Below are 21,076 nucleotides of genomic sequence, written 5' to 3'. Positions count from 1 at the left end.
GAGTTGGTATTATTTAATTAGTTTTAAAGTCAGCACATATAACGAGTCTAATACATTATTTGTTTCATGTACGGACTCATCCCTCTCTGCCAGATATTTATTAGCCACAAACAAACTGGAGTTTTTGACGAAATTCGTCTCATTTTTGCTACTTATTATCACTTTCAAATCAAAATTAAGTGGTGTTAGGTTCATACAATTTAATAATGTTGGTATAAATTCTTCAACCTAAAACCGACCATATTTTTTTTTCATAAAGTTCTTATGTTTAATATCATTATGCAATTTGTCATAAATTTATTGTTTCAATATCAAGTTTTATTTAGATATTCAATCATTTAATTTGGAAAAAAAGTTTATTTGACATTCATTTTTTAAAATTTTATTGTCTTTATGATAAATATATGATAAGTGGGATTGATGTGTAAATGAAAATTTGATAAATATAATGTAAATTTTGAAAAATTACTTAGTGTTAAATGGGATTGTATTAAGAGAGTGTCAACATATTATTATTACCCTTCAAAGTATGGTTGATTTTGTTTTGAAACTAGTGACTCTATTGTGGCTTATATCCTTAGAATTATGATGCTAATATGAAACTCCTAGACATTGAGAATTTTTAGAACGAGTTCTAATTAAAACCATTAATCTTTATCTACCAACCCATTTATTATAATCTTATCTAATCTTTAGTTAAGGTATGATGATTAAAAGAAGAAAAAAAGAAGGCAAAGTTGTCCCACAAAGGTAACATAAATGTATTTTGAATAATAGATGTGAGATAGAAGAGGTTTGGAGGGGAAGAAATGTTGGTGAAAAAAGGGTTAGTTTGGTGATTAGGAGTGGGAAAAGTTTGACCATGTGAAAGGCATAATTGGGCCACATGTGACTCTTGCAATGCTCAAAAGTTCAACGGTGCCACTTGTATAGTAGGCGGTGTCCGAGCATTGCGGCTTCAACCCCTCTTTCACTTTCTCTGACATCTTTTCTCAAACGTTGAAGTTGAATTCTTCCACTTATATTACATACATATATTCTCCACATTGAAACAATACTTTAATATTCTTCCAACGTCTTTCCTTCTTCTTTTCTTCTTTTCTTTTAGTGCAACTGGATTGGTCTACGTTTGACATTTTACTTGTACGTGTGTATCCGTGTTGGCTTCCTCCATCTGCAATTACTCATTCTTTTTTTTTTTTTCATTTTATTTTCAATAGTCAAATACTTCATGCAGGTCCTCTCTCTATATTAACAGATGAAGAGGGACCATGAGAAAGAAAGAAAGAAAGAAAGAACAGTTCTTTTCTCAATATGGAGTTTGGTTCAGAAAGATCTGCTCAAGAAGTCAAGGAAGAGAAGAGAACTGAATCCACTCTTGGAGGTCAAGAACATCGTCGTCAACAAGAGATTGTTATGCAGGTGAAGTTAATTCTGTGCTGTTATCTAATATGTCTGTGTATATATGTATGGTCTTTCATTTGTTGATTTAGGTTAAAAACAAGAATCAAACTCTTCTGATCTCCAAATTCTTTTTGTTTCTCAACACATCCTATTGTTAGCACTCGGATAATCGGTTCAAACCTTTTATTTTTTATTTATTTATGCAATATAGTTAAAATTAATTTTAAATACTTAAGAAGGGGTGTGTTGTATCTGCAAATAAAAACTAGTTAATTGTTGAAATTATTGAATTCGGCATATGTCAAGTTTTGATTGAAAAAAATGAAATTTTGATGGAAGATTATAAATCCTTGCTGTGATTTAATGGCTTAATACACTGCATACTTGCAGAGATCTATTATTAGATATAGAAAGAATGAGTTTCTACATATTTTTTTTTTGTCTTTGTCTTTACATGAAGTGCACTATGTAACTTAATACTCAATTGATCTGTGCAACGAAGTGATTAATTATAACCTTAACACATACACTAATATATTTAATAATTGTTTGGTTTAAGGAAAATTGAACTCATGGCCATGCGTGTATATATATAATTCAGCATATTACCATTTTAATAGATTTTGAAAAGAATCTTAAATCTGCTTCTTTAAGTTGACTCATGCATGTGGCGGAAAGCTAGCAGTCATGTTATTGATATCTAAAATATGACAATTCATTTCACATACAAAACGGGAAGATTCTCAGTTTCTTCTTATATCAAAATAAGGGCAAAAGTTATTAAGATCTAACTTCATCATCATTACATAAACACTATGCTAATTATTTCATGTAGTGGAATTCTAATGTTTCCCTTGGTAAACCTAGTTAGATACTTTGGATCCAGAAAATGAAAAATAATGAGAAATTAAATTGCATTTGTATATATGCATATTGAGTTTTTAATGGTTTGCGATGTTTACAGGAAGCATCCCTAGCAACTCCAGAAAGATCCTTGGTTGAGGTTGGACCAAACGTTTCTTGCTTATCCAAAAAAGAAGAGGTTAGATAGTTGAATAATTATAATATTTATATTATTATCTTGTATTTTTAATATTGGTCAGACTTAGGGTTTAATTCTTAAGGAAAATAAAGTTTAACTATAAGTTATCTATTCATTTGGATCGGACTTTAGGTTTAACGTGTTTCCTTCTCTTTCTTTTATAAATTAATTATGCTTTCAGATTAATTTTTTTAATTCTTTCAATTTTGGGACTAATTAATGTGACAGTACGTATAAATTTAGGAAAAAAAAAGTGATCATTTTCTGAAAAAACGTCCGAAATTAAAAATAGTGCATGGGATATGAACTTTTTCAACAGTAATTAAATTATAGTATGATTGATCATGATCCATGCATGGTTGCAGGTTGATGAACTTCAAAATGCAAAAGCCGAAATGGGTGAAGTTATAGAGGAAAATCAAAGATTAAAGATGCGTTTGAACCGAATACTTAATGATTACCGAACACTGCAAATGCAATTCCACAGTATAACTGAACAGGAGACAAAAGATTGTTCTGATAAACCGAAGAATGATGAAGAAATGAGGGAGGAATCAGAACTAGTTTCCCTGAGTCTTGGAAGAATTCCAATTCCAAGAAACAACGAGAAAGGTAAAGTCCCTAAAACATTGGAAGAGGAAGAAGATGAAGAAGGGTTGTCCCTGGGATTGGAGTGCAAATATGAAACATCAAAATCTGGAAGCACAACTGAACACGTGCCAAATCCAAGCCCTACCAATAGTGTTGAAGAAGTGCCAAAGGAAGAAGCTGCTGGAGAGAGTTGGCCAGCAAGCAAGGGACACAAGACAAACAGAGATGTTGGAGAGGTTGAGGTTCCCGAACAAAATCCTGCAAAGAAGGCAAGAGTTTGTGTGAGAGCAAGATGTGACACCCCAACTGTAAGTATCTCTTATCATTGCTCATTCCATGCAACTTTTTCTTGTTTTACTTTGTTATAACTTGGTTAATGGATAATGATTACTCAACATTGTTAATGAAAAGATGTCATTCTTTGGTGTTGAAACAGTTGAACGATGGATGTCAATGGAGGAAATATGGACAGAAGATTTCAAAGGGAAATCCTTGTCCTCGAGCTTACTATCGTTGCACAGTTGCACCATCATGCCCAGTAAGAAAGCAGGTATGAACATGCAGCATGACTCTCTTTATTTACTATGAGGTATCAATTATGTATGTTATGAACACCATATTCTATTATATATCTATATGTTGATGTAAGAATAATTTAAATATACTGATATTTGATATGGTGTGCTACATGTTATTAAAAGAAATAAATATATTACCCTAACTGTTCCTATATATGCAACACTTCAGGTGCAAAGATGTGCTCAAGACATGACCATATTAATCACCACCTACGAAGGAACCCACAACCACCCTCTTCCTCTTTCAGCAACAGCCATGGCTTCCACCACTTCAGCAGCTGCTTCAATGCTATTGTCTGGATCATCAACATCACACTCTGGATCAAGTCCTTCCCCAAACATCACCACCACTGCTGCAGATCTTCATGGAATCAAATTTTCCCTATCAGATGGTTCACAATCAAAGCAATACTACCTTTCCCATCCTGCAATCTCATCTTCAAATTCACACCCCACCATCACTCTCGACCTCACTTCCAATCCATTGTCCTCTTCAGCCCCTTTTGCCAAATTCACTTCAAATTCAAACTACAACCCTCAAAGGTACCCTCCTTCCACCAGCCTAAGCTTCAGTTCCTCCGAATCCAATACAAGTTCTTGGAGCAACGGCTTCTTCACCTACAACACTCAACCATATAATAACAACAGGAATGCGAATGTGAATATCCTTGGTAACATAAACCTTGGAAGACAACAACCGGAACAACAACCGATGGAGAACATCTACAGTTCCTTCATGCAAAGGAACAACAATATAATCCCTCCAGCACAACATTCTCTGCCAGACACCATAGCTGCAGCAACAAAAGTAATCACAGCAGACCCTAATTTTCAGTCAGCTTTGGCAGCAGCACTTTCTTCAATTATTGGCTCAGGAAGCAGTCAGGGAAACCAAGGTGCTGCAGAAAATCCGAGTCAGAAAATAAAATGGGGTGAATTGTTTCCACCATCTTTTGCCTTACCTTCATCTTCAAAAGTCAATGGATGTGCTTCAAGCTTCTTGAACAAATCACCAGCTAATCCACAACAAGGAAGTTTGATGTTTCTTCAGCCACCTTTGCCACTTTCTAGCCCCAAAAGCGCTTCTGGGTCTCCCGGAGATCACAGAGAAAAGAAAAATTAGTTATTGGGATGTTTGAAGAATGAACCTCTCGCCTACATGGGAAAGGCCATGTTTAAAGCAAGATTCAAAACGTGTGTTAGTTTATTTAATATTTTAGGATGTGATAGACAAGTGATTTTGTTATGACTTTATCATGTTAAAACTAGCTAGCTTGCAAGTTGGCTTGCAATTGTATAATTATGGATACATAATTTAGAGAATGTACACAAATAAACATTTTCTCTTTCATTTAGTGATTATCGATGATGTATATCACATTTTAGCTTTTATTTTCAAGTTATGAAAAACATTATTTTTGAAAGTTCTTCATTGAAAAATTTACACAAATGATATAATTTTATATCATTTTTACAAGAAAATTTTCTAGAAATGGGTAAGTCATGCTCTAAGCGTACTTGGCCTAGGCAACTCATGGAAATCGTTTCTCCCGATTTTGGTGGAAAAAACAAATTATGCAAAAGTCGTGAAGATGACTTTGATTAAAGTTTAAAACGTGTTTAACTTGAAGTCATAAGGAGATATGACGATTTTAGTGTGAAAAAATTACACAAAAGTCATAATATTTTTTAGTTAGCATAAAATGATAAAAAAAATTAAACAAATTGAGTTAAAATTTTGTTGTGGAGTAAATTAAAAATATTTTATTGTTTTATAAATATTATAAAATGACATGTAGGTTTAGGATGGTTTAGTGTTTATAGTTTAGGATTTATGGGGTTTGGGGTTGATTATTTAGGGCTTAGAAGGTAAGGACTGAAAAAACATCATTCTAGAAGTGAAGTAAGGGCATGTTACTCTCATAATAAATCCCATATTATGAAATATATTTTAACAAAAATATACATGTCAAAATTATTTATGTGTATAACTGTATTTCCCAGGGTTAAAATTAATTGTATTAAACGATGGAGAGAGTAAGATTATTTTTGGTTTTTAATGAATTGAAATTTGTGTTTATGTATAAATTTTTAGATTCTCTAATATTAATGTTAATGAAAGTATAAATTATATAATATATAAAAAAATAATAGTATATATATTTATGTTAAAATATTTTTTTTTATATTTATGTTAAAATAACATTTCTAATAGATGATAGATGATTAGACGATAAGTATAATTAAAGAATATAAGTTGACATGAACTCAAAGAATATTCATGAAGCTTCACCAAAAAGATTGGTTCCAAGTAAAAGCTTTATTCAAATATCTCTTGGGATTCAAGTTAAAACTGTAAAGTTTGTCAATTCTCCTAACACAAGCTATCTTCAACTATGGTTTAGTTACTGTACTTTTTTTGTGTGTGTGTAAAATGTTCTATTGTCGAGCAAGATAACTATTACTAACTATCAAAGATATTGCATGAAGAAGAGAAGATAAATTAATGTTGCACAAAGCTACTCAACAATCAATCAAGGGAATGCAAGGGCTATTTTCTTCAAGCCTATATAAAGATATGTTTCGAAGAGAAGAAAAAGAAGAATAGCCACAATTTGCAAGCGTTGGAACTCTGCTAAATTTTCTTTATGCTCTAAAAGCTTTGTAAGAACATTGTATTTGTTTTAAGCCAAGAATGTATTGTACAAGAATAGTTGATTGAGCCAAAAGTGACTTCATACAAGAATACTTTGGTTAAGTCAGGAATAACTTATACAAGATACTTGGGTTGAGCTAGGAGTGTCTTGAAGAAAAAAATAATTGGTTGAGCCAAAAGTGGCTTGAGGAAGAAATATTTGAACGGGGTCAGCTAGAAGTGTTTTGAAGTTGAAAGAATACTTGATTGTATTTCGTAGTGTAGTTTACCTAGTAAAACTTGACTAGTTTGTGAAGAACTAGACGTAGTCTGTATCAAATGAACCAATATAAAATATTTTTTAAAACTCTCTCTTTAATCTCTCTATGTATTGCATGTTATTTATGTAACAAATTTAAGAGGGTGAAACTTTAAAACTAAGTTTGTGAAAACATGAATGTTTCGTATGACCAAACATTGAACCTATCATATGATTGCGAAGCATCAGACGATATTTGCAAAAACTAACGAGAATTTTTCAAAATACAATTCAACTTTCCATTATTATATGTTTTTTTTTCATATAAAACATCGTAAGGTGATTTTTATTGCCAAAGAGGTAACTCTGTTAAATAGAAAGGCAACAATGAAAATAAATTTCCCCCATAATTAAATTGACAACTTGGATTGAAAAAATAAAGCTCGAACCCAAAAATGTTGATTTTTTCTCTCAACTATCTAGCTTTGTTGAGGTCTCCCCACACAAGAAAAGGGAAAACAATAAAAACCCAAAACATAGGATCAACGAGTCATTAAATTGATTTTAAAAAAGTAAAAAATATTAATTTAAACCCTGCGTTTAATAATAAAAAAAAATATTAAATGAAAAAACTGCGTTTATTAACGGAATATTTTATAATTATGGTAACATATTTTATATCACTCCAAAAAACACAAAAAAAAACATCACGGCCAAGCTATAAAAACATTTCAAGAGCAAACTATTAGCTAACTTAAATCCTTCGACTAAAACATAAAATAAAAAACAGGGATCAAAATATGAAAAATCTTTTATAACAATGAAACAAAATATAAAATAATACAAACCAATTACCATTTTAAGAACATTAATTAAAGAATAAAAACAAAACTAATATAGTTACTCAATAGGTAAAACAAATTTTATTATTATTTTGATTACAAACACACAGTAAGTTTATTATTGGCTTTTAAGGTTATTAGTTTAAAAATCAAACTAAGTGTGATTTCTAATTTTTTTTTTCTTCATGCACCTCTTTTTTTATATCAGGATTAAAAAATAAATAAATGGGAACCACTTCAGGGAACCCTTATACAGAAACCAACATCTAACAAATACCACCAAACTAATTAACAAAAGCCCTACTTGTTAAAATAAATCCTGAAAAAAAAAACTTCAAGAAATCATCTTCATGCACACCAAAGGTTTCCAAAACACCAATTAGAGTAGGAAAACAAAGCAGAGCAAATTCTTACCGAAATCCAAGACCAAACTTTTACTTGCATCAAATCAAACACTTCAGACGCGTCCACCACATCCCTTTTGAATATGACAAAATTCCTGTGTTTTCAGAGTTCACTCACCACCCCAACCCAAATTATATTCCACACTACATTAACCGAATCAGAAGACCGGCTCAACCTGAATTGGTGAAAGTTTGACTTAGGATCAATGTGAAATACAAACGAAACTCCATGCCACTTAAAGCATAAACTAACAATGCATAATCATTTAAATCAACATATAAAGAAACAAAAATAATAGTAAAGAAAAAAATTAAAAACCAATGACTTATAGGTTTTCAGGCTATACTTGTGTTCAGAATAAAAATATAATTATTTTGCAGTAAAACTATAAATATGTATTTTGTGATTTTTTATTCTTTTATGCTAATTTTTTTATATTTCATTATTGATGAAACCTTTCACATAAATTCATTAAATATGAATTTACCATTCTCACTTTCACATTCAGAGATTTTAAACTTTTAAAATAAAAACATTTAAACATATATCACATTCAATTTTAAACAAAATTAATTGAACGTATTCAATAATAATGCATATAATTGGTTAACAAATTCTTGTTAAATATAATTTCAAGCAGGGGATGTAGCTCAAATGGTAGAGCGCCCGCTTTGCATGCGGGAGGTACAGGGTTCGATCCCCTGCATCTCCAATTTAACATTTTCTTTTGCTATTTTTTCTTTTTTTAATGATTTAAATATTTATTTATAGTAATAAAAAAATAAAATATATCAATTTTGTGTTCTTTGTTTGTGTTCTTTGTTTGGTTAATTTAGCATAAGAGGGGAAAGAAAATTATTGGTAGAAACCATTATAAATTTGGTTTCTCTCGAATTAAAAAAAAAATAATAGAAGGTGTAAAATTAAATTTTATTATTAAAGGACTAACATGATATATTTTATTATTATTATGAATTTTTTTTTATTGATATTTATGTTAATTTTGGCATGCTGGATTATTTGTCTCCATCAAATAGGAAGAGATTGTTGGATATATTAAACTACTCAACTAAATATGTTTGATGAAGCCATAATAAGCCTTGAAGAGAAAATTTGCCTCAAAGAATCTAGATAGTTTAGTCTAGTGTTTGGGTGTCTTGATTTATCTTCTACCTCAAGCATGATGAAGGATTCAAGCACAAAACTTTTTTCAATTAGTTAAACTGTTTTTATTAACTAAAAGGTTTTTCAATCAATTGAAAATGCTTTAAACGAGTTAAAATATTTTGTTTTCTGAAATTTTGCAGTTTTTCAATGTTAATTTTCCTCTTATATGATAAGTACGTCAATTGATTATTTGTGGAAACAATCAATTGAAACTGTATTGAGTTAGTTTTTCTTCCAAACTTTCAGTTTCAACTAATTCATTTTATTAAAAATCTGTTTGAAACTAATTAAGTGTTTTTTGAAAAAATCAACTTGTTGTTTTCTTTTTTAACTTATTATTTTCTTAACAGAACTCCAAACTGTTTTAAAATCTGGTGCAGTTTTGAATCTATAAAAATGACGCTTTGATTTTTAATATATATCTCTTCACTAAACACATACATACTTGTTTTCAAGCTTGAGAGAATTTCGAGTAAATTTTTATTTTTAGAGAATTAAGTCTGTGCACTCATTGTACTCTTTGTAAGAAATCATTTGTCACTAATAACCACCTCCTGAAATTTCTTTCTCAAACTTTTAAACTTCTTAACAATGGTTGAAGCAAAGCTTTTAAAAACAATAGAAAATAACTTGAAATTATTAATGATTGCGCATTATAAGGTTTTTAATATAGATAACATCATTTGCAATTAGTTTGATCCAAAAAAAATTCTTGGTAAGTATCATTATTCTTTTGGTAATTTTTTTTAAAACTTAATGAATACATCATTCTTATATTTCAAGACATAAATCCAAACTTTATTGAGAATAATAATTTATGAAAGTTAACATGTACCTTATTTCATCGTGGGAAAGAACACTTGATTGACCCACATGTCTAACTCAACTCCATAAAACCGGCTCATAGGGTTGAGGTTTGCACCCACTTATATACAATGAAAGGCTGGAATCTCCAACACACCCCCCTCACACCGAGACTGCCAACTCGTGCGTGAGACTATATATTATGGGTAATCCGATAGTGGGTGACACGATAGACCCAACAAATACTCGCTAGGATAGGCTCGAAATGGCTTTGATACCATATTACGAAGTGGACTTTAAGCCTAACTCAACCCCATAAAACCGGCTCATAGGGTTGAGGTTTGCACCCACTTATATACAATGAAAGGCTCTAATCTCTAATCGATGTGGGATCTCCAACAATAAACACAATGCTTACAAAATATAGCTTCCTAGTTCAATGCTCATCAATTAAGCCTTTCTTGCTAAGTTCATTCCTCCTCTGATCACTCATATAGCGTAACTTCATATGCCACAAACGATTTTAATCAACTTCTAAAATAAAGGAATCTGCAGTTGCACCTTGTAGTGCCTTACAAGATATATAGTACCTTTTTCAACTTTCTCTTCATAACTAGCAAGATACTTCTAGAAACTCTTAAGTCCACTTCTCCTTGATTTGTAAAGTGCTCAACAAAATTAAAATATTAGGGGTTCGAGAATATCATCAACCCTCTTAATTTGCATTACCTTTACCAACTATGTTACATGCACCATCATTTTCCATCAAAACTTTGTCATCATTACTCTCTTGAAACATGACAAAATCAATCTTTGTTAGACGTCATATGAAAAGTACATGAACAAAGACGTCATATGAAAAGTACATGTTGAATCAAGAATCTAGGCATCATCATTGACATCAGGTGAAACAAAGAGAACATGTTCACGATTTGATTCTTTTGATAACACAATTGCTCCACCAAAATTTGAATTACTTTTTTTTTTTTTTTTTGAAGATATATGTGAAATTTATCTTCTAATGCCCTTCTTTGTTATATCTTATTATTCTTATTTCTTTTGTGTGATTTAGACTACTTTATTTGGAAACTTTTCTTCCTTTCCTCTATTTTTCTCTTACCATTAAACCTTCACCTAAGCTAGTGTTACGATATGAATTGGGAGAAAACAAAAAATTATTGGGATGAATGCGTAAAAATCACTTCTAAGACCATATTAAGGTAGTAGAATTTAAGTCTAACTCAACCTCACAAACTGAATCAGTAAAATAAGATTTACCTTCATTTATATATTATAATTTGACTTTATCTAGTCGACATGAGAAAATCATTAAATAGAAACTATTTTTGACACAAAAAAATAATTAGTCACAACTAAATTATTATAGACTAAAAAAATTGATGGTATCCGAACTAGTTTTTATTACTAACAAAATTTATAAATTGGTATCTAAATAACTACCAAAGTTTTAGCTATCAACTACTTTAGATTCTAAAATTGGTAGGTAATTAGATACAAATTTAAAAACTAATTTAGAAATTACTTTAGATATTAATAATTTTTTAATTTATAAAATAATATCTAATTTAGTCAATATAGTAACTAATTATTTTTTTTTAAAATTAATTTCTATTTAATTATTTTTTTTGTAAAATTAATTTTTATTTAATTATTTTCTAATAGTGATAATCCTTATTCAACGAGATTTTGTGTTGGTGAGATAAGCTATGAACAACAAATAAAACATTATGAATTCAGTTTTTCAAAGATAAGGTTTTTACCAAAGAAGTGTCATATTATGATATTTATATGTGTATGAAGTGAACTTTTTAAGAAATCATTTTTAGAAAAATTCATATTTATAATTGTTTTAATAGTAAAAAAATTCTAAAATTTAAGAAAATCTCTTTTTATTTAATTACAATTTAAATAAATTTCTCTTAAAAATTTGTTTATCTTTATTTAAAATTTGTGTTTTTTATAGAAAGAATAATTTCTTATATAAGAAAACATTCTTAAACTAAATAAACTGAGTATGTAATGTAAAATTTATTTAATGATAAATATTTTTTAAGATTTAGTTTCTTGAAGTTAAAGAGCTAATTAGAAATCACTGATAAAGATGTTCTTAACTCAAACTAGATATTTGTTATTTTACATTCTTTTATTTATATATAGTGGTGTGTTGCGTAGCCCATAGATATAGAGATTTATTAGAAATTATTGTAGTGACTTTCACATATTTTATTTTTATTGATTTTGGGTGTGATGTATTTAACATACGTCATGAAGGGTGTCATAGTTTATATTTTTACTATGCATTAACATGAATTATATTCTTATATGTTTCTTATTATGTTTAACAAATTAGGGTAGACAAAAATTTCAAACCAAATGATTATTAAATATAATGAAAGACTAGTGTGATAAAGGGTGTCATAATTCATATTTTAATTCCATGATGAAGTATTCATTCTCGTCGATAATTAAATTTCAATGAAGAAATTTTTGGTAACATTTGCATTAGATAAAATATTTGATACTATTTTTTTATTAAAATTTTAAAAAAAATTAATTGAGTGTATTCTATAATAATGCAAATAATGTACTAAGAAAGTCTTGTTAAGTATGAAATCAAGCAGGGGATGTAGCTCAAATGGTAGAGTGCCCGCTTTGCATGCGGGAGGTACAGGGTTCGATCCCCTGCATCTCCAATTTTTAACATTTTCTTTTTGCTATTTTTTTTTTAATAGTTTGCATATTTAGTTTTATAGTCATGAAAAAATAGAACATCTCAATTTTGTTTTCTTTTTTTGGTTAATTTAGCATAGTAGAGGAAAGAATTTTTTTGGTAGAACCCAATACAAATTTGGTTCCTCTCGAATTAAAAAAAAAATAGAGGATGTAAAATTGAGTTCTATTATTGAATGACTAAAATGACACTTTTTATTATTATTATGAATTTTATATTGACATTTATGTTATTTTAGGTCTTTTCATTACACTTTTTTATTTTTTCTTTCTGTTTTTTTTTCTTACCAAATAACTCAAATTATTTCATTTTTTTTTTCTAAACCAAGAACAAAACATTTAGACTGTGAAGAAAATAAACAAATGAGAAACGTAGTGAATAGAAATAAAAAAAAAAGATAAAGTAAAAACAAAAGATAAAGTAAAAAAAAAAATGAAAAAATATTGTGTACCAATCGGTACCGGACGAAGCAGTCTTGGTCTCAGTAATCGACCGTCCGAGTCAAAGAACAAGAAATGCTATAAGTAACAATAATTACAAGTAACGTTGAATGAGTCAAAGTGCATCCCGAAATATGTGGGAAAAACGTACCTTCCTCCACATAGGGTTCTATTTATAGTATTAGTTTATGGGCCCTAACTCTGATGGGTCGTATATCAGTTATTATTTGAGCGTTGTGGTCCCCTATTATTAGGGATATGCATCTTTTCGTTAATTTGTTTTAGCTTGTTTGTTGGAGATATTCCTTGTTGGTTAACACAAATACCTCCTATAATATACTACTCGGACGGTCATCCGTAAACCGTTTAAAAGCGATAATGTCCACCTTGCATCTGACGATGAAGTTTCCATCAACGGCTGATGACATCGTCACAGTCCATGTGCATCAGAAAATTGCTCACGAATGTTATGTCATAACTTTAAAGGTCAGAAACATACCAGACGGTTGTACCTAGCCTCACTACGTAGTTAATCTCGTGAAAGAAGGGGGCAATCGTCCGTTTATAGGGAGTCGACCGAGAGACACTCCAGTGACAGAAGAACTAAGGAACACATGGTCACACTTGTTGACCTAGACCCTTGGCTTGATGAAGCCTGCATGGAGCCGAGTAAGGACCTTCGTCATGTTCCCCTTCGAGATGACGAACATAAGACACATATTGGAACATCTTTGAAACCGGACGACAACATATTGGTAAGTGAAACTTTGATTGATAACGCTGACTTATTTGCTATGACGGTTGTCGATATGCTCGGAGTAAGCTTGAATATTATTATTACACATCGCCTCTCCATTTATAAAGAGGTCAGGCTAGTGGCCCAGAAGAAACGAAAGATGGGCGAAGAAAAGCGTGATGTTGTGCGGGAAAAAGCTAAGAAATTAATGAAGGTTGGCTTCATCAGAAAAGCACATTATACAACATGGTTGGTTAACGTAGTCATGGTCAAAAAATCCAATGGTAAGTGGAGGATGTATGTAGATTGCACTGATCTCAACAAAGCAAGCCGTAAAGACTTTTATTTCCTGTCAAGCATTGAACGACTCGTCGATGGAGTGGGCGGTCACACTATCCTGAGCTTCCTAAACGCATATTTTGGATACAATCAGATCCAAATGCATCCGAGAGACAAAGAGAAAACATCTTTCATGACCGACTGTAATAATTTTTATTACGAATTCGTGCGATTCAGTCTCAAAAATGCTGGAGCCATTTACCAAAGACTGATGATCTTTAAAGACATGCTCAGCCGAAGTGTCGAATTTTATGTGCATGACATTGTAGTTAAATCTGACTCATGTCAACAATACATCAAAGACTTACAAGAAGTATTTCAAACGCTTCACAACCATGGCATGAGGCTTAATCCCGACAAGTGTGCGTCGGGGTAAAAAGAGGGAAGTTCTAGGTTTTATGCTCACTCATCGTGGCATGGAGGCAAACCCTGAAAAATGTAGAGCAATTACCGAAATGTGAAGTCCTGAGAATTTCAAGGAAATCTAAAGACTGGTCGGATGGATGGAAAAGGCCAAGCCCATTGTACAAATACTTCTATTAGGTTAGTTTGTTCTTAATTTCTATATTTATTTATAAGTTTAGAAAAAAAAATCATTGCATTTTGTAGTTGAACAAAGTGACTTTTCACCCATCGAAGTACTAAGTTGGGTTACTTTCAATGTCTTAAGGGGCTAAATTGTGTTTTATCCAAGATAAAGTGTGGGGTGTTTCTTCCTGCAACCCTACATTTTGCTTTTTGCAACACCCATCAGGAATGTGAATTGACAAAATTAACTCTAGGAGGTTTTAAGAACCCAAACACAACATATTCTTCTCAGTCATTTCCGTTGTCACTGTTCAGAGCAAGCAACGATGAGTATTCTTGGTGATTTTAGTCGCTCTCAATGGACATAGACAAACATGTGTGCTTTTTGGCAACATTATGGTGGTTGGTGAGTGGTTTTGAAAATGTTGTTCGTCAGAGAAGAAAGGTAAGGTTTTTTTTTTTCTTCCAAAATTGGTAATCCTTAATATTTGCAAAAATGACAAATCTAAAATGAAATGAGAGAGTGCATGCATATTTCATTTTGGAAAGGGCAATCCATAACCTATTCCCAAAAACCCATTTTGAAATACCCTGTTTGAAACACATTTTTTGAATTCCAGATTTACCATTTCAGAAGTCCAAAATGTGTTTTAGAAAGAAAATTTCATAATAGTTTTTTTTTTATTCCAAATTTCCTATTCCGAAAATACCTTTTGCTTATAAAGCACTCCCTATTCCAAAACCACCCAAAATTGTCAAGTAATTTGAGTATCTAAAAAAATATCGGAGTGCAAGTTGAAAAATATAGGGTGCAGGAAGAAACACCCTAAAGTGTTTGACACCATGTTCTACAAGTCTGGCCACATCTATATATATCCATGTTGGAATCCAATTGACACGTTTGAACTTCAGAATATGCAATAAATTAAAAAATAAAGTTTTTTTACACTATAAAAAATAATCATTTTACAACCATTTTTTAGAATAAGATATAACCATTCTATAAACCCTAAATTAAAATTAGAACTGGAAAAAATATCAAATGCTTTAAATTTAATTTTAAATTTCAAAATTATTTTTTAAGAATCTTTATGTTAGTTTACACTGATTTGCCCCCGCTGACTATAAATATCACCTAACTTGGGCATGAGCATATATCATTTAACATTTGACATTAATTCACATAAAGGATCAGAAAATATATTCACTTTGACATCAATTTACGAGATCAAAACAATCAATACCGAAGAACAATACTGTTTCTATGGAATAAATCTCCACCTTTGGCATATAGTATGGAAACAACATTTATAGACACAAACAACAACATTCAGTGCAGTATGTTTTGATGATTTGATTAACAAGTGTATAGTCACATGACACACACAAAATATGCGAAGTGACCAAGCGAAGAGAAATGCAGCCTATACTATACAAAAGCACGCTCCACACAGAATCACAAAAATTCAGAAATGCAAACTGGAGATTGTTTACACGACTTCTGTCAGGCTGATCTCTTCAGTGCTCAGAGTTTCCTACAAGATTAGAAAAAAACCATAAGCATATACAGTTATGACATCTCATTTATGCTGATATCTTACATACCTTAGACTTTAACAATAATTTGTTATGTCATGAATCAATTTATTAAAATGAAAAATAGAAACAATGAACTAAACCGTATACCATGTTTTCTTTGTTGCTCTTTGGTTCGCTAGCTGCAACTGAGAGCATAAAAAGAATTATGGTAAGTGTTAGACTAACACAACTAAAAATGAATCATAGATATAGCATAACGCAAATATTGCTGTTCACATTTGGGAACTTGCCTTCTTTAACATCAGATTTCTTTCCCTGCTTCTTTATCACGCCCTTTCCCTTACTTGGTTCTTGCTTGCTTGGCTTCTCGGATTTTTTAACCAACGTATTATTCGTTTTGTCTAGAGAAGGCCTTGGAGTTGTGGTGTTGGTGCTGGTGCTGAATTTCCCTCTCAACCTGGATCCAGGATTACTCTTTTGACATGTCTCCTTCTTTGTTGACTCTGAAGGAGTGAGTTGGGTAGAATTTAAGCTCCTGGGTTTCAATTTTCTACTCTCAATGGTAGAAGAAGAGCTATGGACATCATCATCAGAAGACCGAGTTCCGTCTTCGGGCACATGTGAAATAGTTCCAGACAACTGCAACTGCTCAATGCTTTCTGAGATGTTATAGCTCTCAAGCAATGCTTTCACTGTTTCACCAAGGCCATCATCAAGTTGATGTCTTCTCATATAAGATTTTAGCCCTTCTTGCATTGGCCCGAGAGCCTGTGATTCATAGTCAAAGCAAAATAAATCATTAGAAAAATTGGCTAAGTTAATGAGCAAACAAATAAGGTGCTGCATTTGCACACAAGTTTGCCAATATGCCATACCAGATCCATAAACAATACGACTAGTTACTTTCATACTCCTTAAAACCAAGTGATATTTTCACCCAATATCCCTTCTTTTGCTAACCTCACATGGAGGCCCCCGGTTAATAAACAATGGAGTTGTTCGACAAGGAGACATTATTATATATGTAATCCCACCAAAGTAACTTGTTTACTTCAGTTAAAAAAAATTTACCTGTCACGTGAAGAATAGTTAATATCATGTAATAACTTCTCAACCGAACTCAGATTACTAAAAAAAGGGGAGGAGGACATAATTGCTAAAGGCACAATACATTTAAATTCTAGGGATATAAATATAATAATGTGTCCTGAGAAAATATGGCATGTCATGTACATGTGCGTGTGTATTTGTCTGTATTGATTATTTGATTTATGCAGTACCTCACATCCTGCTTCCAAAGCTAGTTTGAAGAAGCCAAGTGAAATTGAGTGCTTGGCTGCAGTTTCAGAGAGCTTGATCTGGTTTAACCAATATGAAGCCGAAGTTAGAAGATTAAACTTTGTTGTCTTGGAAATCTCAGAAATGGGTGTTTTGCTTCTGCCTTGACTTAAAGCACTCCTCCCAGTTCTGGTCTCGGAGATTGGGGTAATGTTGCCACCCAGCTTGGGTCTCGAAGTGGCTGGTGCTTTGGCAGGAATTGAGAGCCTTCTGGGTGGCTTGGCACTCCCAGACTTGTCCTTGCCACTAAAATCAATAACACTCACACTTTTACTAACACTTGAAGCACCCAAAATTCTCCCCCTGAAAAAGAAAAATGTAACTTATTAAAAGACACACGTAGATCAAAATTGACTCCTCCAATCTTAATTTCCTAACCTCTTTTAAACGCATTAAATTTGTTTTGGACCTCAATGTTTAACAGAATTGAAATCAGTAAAAAGTGTCTCTAATTAGACAAAGTTGTTTAAAAACTCTGTTAGTTGTAGCACTTCTCAAAACATTTAATTTGTCCATGTAAAAATATTTCCAGCACCAATGATTAGTATAACTATCACAATTTTCCTCAAAAAAATTAAGGTAGCCCTCATAAATGTCAAAAATAATAATTAACACCCAGATGATATTGTAGAACTCCTCTAAACTGCAGGTGAGTTTTTACTAACTATAAAAATTAAACTAAAAGCAAAGAAATTACCTCTTTGTTTCATAAGGATTGGGGCAATTGGGTGAATTATCTGACTTCTCTTCCTTGGATTTATTGGCAGAGCGAAGCGCATACTTTTGAAGCCTTGTTCTGGCAGTGTTCCCTGAACGATAAACAAAAACGGAACAGAACCTATATAAAGTGTTATTGTTTTGTGAAAATTAGAAAGAAGGGTGTGAGAGAGTGAGTGAGTGTGTACCAGAGGAAGCAGAAGCAGTAGCAGCAGAGGACTGTTCCATGACTGGTTCTTCCATGGCCGATCCTGAATTGCGAGAACTGTAAACAACTTGTGATTAGATTATATGCGTATTAGTGCTTATGAGTTTATCATGTTACGCCATTTGGAATTATTTATACTAGAAGATTTTCAAGTCTGGTTTTGGTTTGGGGCGGGAAAAACTCAAAATTTGGGACGTTGATCTTGACCATGCTGACATGGAAAGCAGAGCCTCTGTTGATAAAACGGTTATGCGGTGAAAAAAAAAAAAAGGAATGATATTAATTTATGACATACTTTTACAACTCTACATCTGAAATCTGAAATTCATGTGAACAGATAGAGAATTTTAAAATTATATTATATTATAATTATTAATTAAAAATTAAAAATTTTATTATACGGTTATCAAAATAATATTATTTTATTTTATTTTATTCAAGTTTTGATGCGTTTAAAATGGAATTAGAGAGTGTTGAAAGATGAGATTGGTGGGGCTGGATGGAGCCGTTTGCAAGCAATACAGGGTTGGTTTTGTTCAACATGAGAGGCTCCTTCCGTTATTCAAAATTTAAATTTCAAAATTAAGCTTTCGTTACGTTTTGGTTTAGAAAAGCAAGAGAGAGCCGTTTTTTTTTTGGGTCAAAAACTGCTTTCGATGAGCTTGGAAACTGGGTTATATACGCACCCATGGCCCAATCATTACCAATGCTTATTTCCCTTTCCACCCTCACTTCTCTTCCACTCGTGTTTTAAGTCAAAAGTTATAACATGCCAAGATTCAAAATTAACTCAAACAATAATTAATTTAATATTAATGATTGTCAAATCTTTGTCAACAAAACACAAACTAACGTAATTTATAATGTTATTTTTAAATTAAAAAACTTCCCTTTTATTATTACTAATCTCTCGAATGTAAACTTTCAAAGATAATATGTGCATTCATTTAATGAAAGAAAAAATTAAAGAAAAGAAAGAAACGTTGTTTATTTGGCCTTTTGTTTATTTTATTTGATCTTGGTTTAAGAATATATTTCTTCATCTTACTAATTTTTCTTGTTTTGGTTTTCTTGCTTTTCTTAAGTATTCAAGTAACTCTTTTATTAATTACATTAAGTTTGTTGTTATCACATTTTTTCTATGGATGATGCAAAGGATGTGTAGATTTCAATAGTGCACTAATATGGATTATGCAATTCACATTATTAAGGACTACATTTGGATTTTAGGAAATATATATAAGAAATGTATGTCTAATCATATTGTTGAATTTTCTGTCTTGAAATTTTTTAGCATTAGCTCTAGACCTGGTAAGTTATTACTGGCATTGAACATGTTGAGTATGTTAGTTTCGTAAAACTTTGGTTGGAGAGTGATTCTATTTTGCTCTGTCATGTTTTTTCCTTTTTGCTAATGTGGTTCCTTGGATTTTTAAAGGAAGGTGAAGAAAGTGTATGCGTATATGTGTTGGCATGAACTTCAAAGTTTCCTATATTTGTATAGAAGACAGTAATTGTGTTAATAAATTGGTTAATCTAGATGTTGATAATAAGTTATACTTTTTTTGGTACTTTGTTATGCTGCGTTGTCTTAGTTTGATTTTTTTTTTCATAACAAATATCAATTTTCTTTGTTCTGTATTTAGGTGGTGAACTTTTTTCTTACATGAGTTTGGTGTGGTCCCCCGTATTTTTGTAACCTTTTCTTTTTTCTTTTATGGTATGTTTCATGTAATGATAGATGATTGGTGGATTTTGGGATGTCAACCTAGCTAAGATGTCAAAATTCATAGTGATGTCTAATATGAGTTTTAATAAAATAAAAATACAAAAAGTAGATGAAATTGAAAAGAGAAAGTTGAAGCATACACACTAATACGACTAACCTTGTTCATTTTCACTTGTTTTGGGGCATGTTACAAAGATGAATTTGTGTTACAAATGTGTATTCTTGTGTTTTAATGTGTTTATCAAGTCCCCTATTTATAGAGTTACAACATATAATACTTTTTCAAAAATAAACTAAATATTAGTGAAACTATTGTTTGAAATTGCTTTGTTTATAACTTCTTTGGTTTCCTTGACTTGGGAACATTTCTCAAGAACATTTCATTGAATTCACTTATTCCAGAGTTTTCAAGAACATTTCATTGAATTCACTTATTACAGATTCTTGAGTTTGATCTTCACTATCAAGATAATTTACTTCACTCAAAGTCACGAGACATGAAATTTTCTCGAATCATAAGTAGTATAACAATTTGACTCAAATTTAATAAAATGACTCTCATATATCATCTCAAGACCTACATTTTCATAAATTTTATAATGAACTTTCTCATATTTTAATACTACTAAAATCAATAATCTTTATATCATCAATCTTTCCTCTCTTCCATAATATAAAATTAGGTCAAAGTACAATCAGGTTTGTCCGCTTTGTACATCACATTAATTATTTTAATTGTTTGTTGCTGTGTAAAATTGTGTTAAATATAATTAAATATTTTTATTCATTATTTCATCAATAACATATATTTAGAAGCATAAATCTAAATTTTATTTTATGGTCTCCTTTAAAAAAAATCATGGTAAATCATTAATCTTTGTTTTTCTTTTAATTATTGTACTTGCAATAAATCCCCCTCTTATAAGATATTCAAATTTTGGATCAAAATATTATAAAGAACTTTGTTGATTTTATTTTTTAAATTTCTTGTAGGTCGACTCGTAGGTCCATGATAGTTGTCAT

The 21,076-nt window shown here is 31.2% G+C and overlaps 2 protein-coding genes and 2 non-coding genes across 4 annotated transcripts; 3 read left to right on the top strand and 1 right to left on the bottom strand.

Moving 5' to 3' along the window:
• The first annotated feature begins 1,216 nt into the window (after positions 1 to 1,216).
• On the top strand, positions 1,217 to 5,007 carry LOC137822837 (WRKY transcription factor 72A). Its single transcript, XM_068627841.2, has 5 exons — positions 1,217 to 1,422; positions 2,369 to 2,446; positions 2,812 to 3,345; positions 3,474 to 3,587; positions 3,785 to 5,007. Exons 1-5 carry the CDS (start codon positions 1,315 to 1,317, stop codon positions 4,736 to 4,738), a joined length of 1,788 nt encoding a protein of 595 aa, XP_068483942.2. The 5' UTR covers positions 1,217 to 1,314; the 3' UTR covers positions 4,739 to 5,007.
• A 3,388-nt stretch (positions 5,008 to 8,395) lies between these two features.
• Positions 8,396 to 8,468, top strand: TRNAA-UGC (transfer RNA alanine (anticodon UGC)). The gene has a single exon. It is a non-coding gene; the product is annotated as a tRNA-Ala (tRNA).
• A 3,900-nt stretch (positions 8,469 to 12,368) lies between these two features.
• On the top strand, positions 12,369 to 12,441 carry TRNAA-UGC (transfer RNA alanine (anticodon UGC)). Its single transcript has one exon. It is a non-coding gene; the product is annotated as a tRNA-Ala (tRNA).
• Positions 12,442 to 15,781: 3,340 nt separating this feature from the next.
• On the bottom strand, positions 15,782 to 18,537 carry LOC137822732 (uncharacterized). Its single transcript, XM_068627692.2, has 6 exons — positions 18,305 to 18,537; positions 18,097 to 18,208; positions 17,342 to 17,702; positions 16,352 to 16,829; positions 16,209 to 16,246; positions 15,782 to 16,057 (listed from the first exon to the last, which is right to left on the bottom strand). The coding sequence occupies exons 1-6, from the start codon at positions 18,357 to 18,359 to the stop codon at positions 16,013 to 16,015; spliced, it is 1,089 nt and encodes a 362-aa protein (XP_068483793.1). The 5' UTR covers positions 18,360 to 18,537; the 3' UTR covers positions 15,782 to 16,012.
• Between the last annotated feature and the right edge of the window lie 2,539 nt (positions 18,538 to 21,076).

The sequence above is a fragment of the Phaseolus vulgaris genome, chromosome 9 (assembly GCF_051622355.1).
Source record: "Phaseolus vulgaris cultivar YP4 chromosome 9, ASM5162235v1, whole genome shotgun sequence".
In the NCBI taxonomy this organism is placed as follows: Eukaryota; Viridiplantae; Streptophyta; class Magnoliopsida; order Fabales; family Fabaceae; genus Phaseolus; species Phaseolus vulgaris.
The sequence above is the reverse complement of the archived record's forward strand: the minus strand, read 5'-3'. Positions and strand labels throughout refer to the sequence as shown.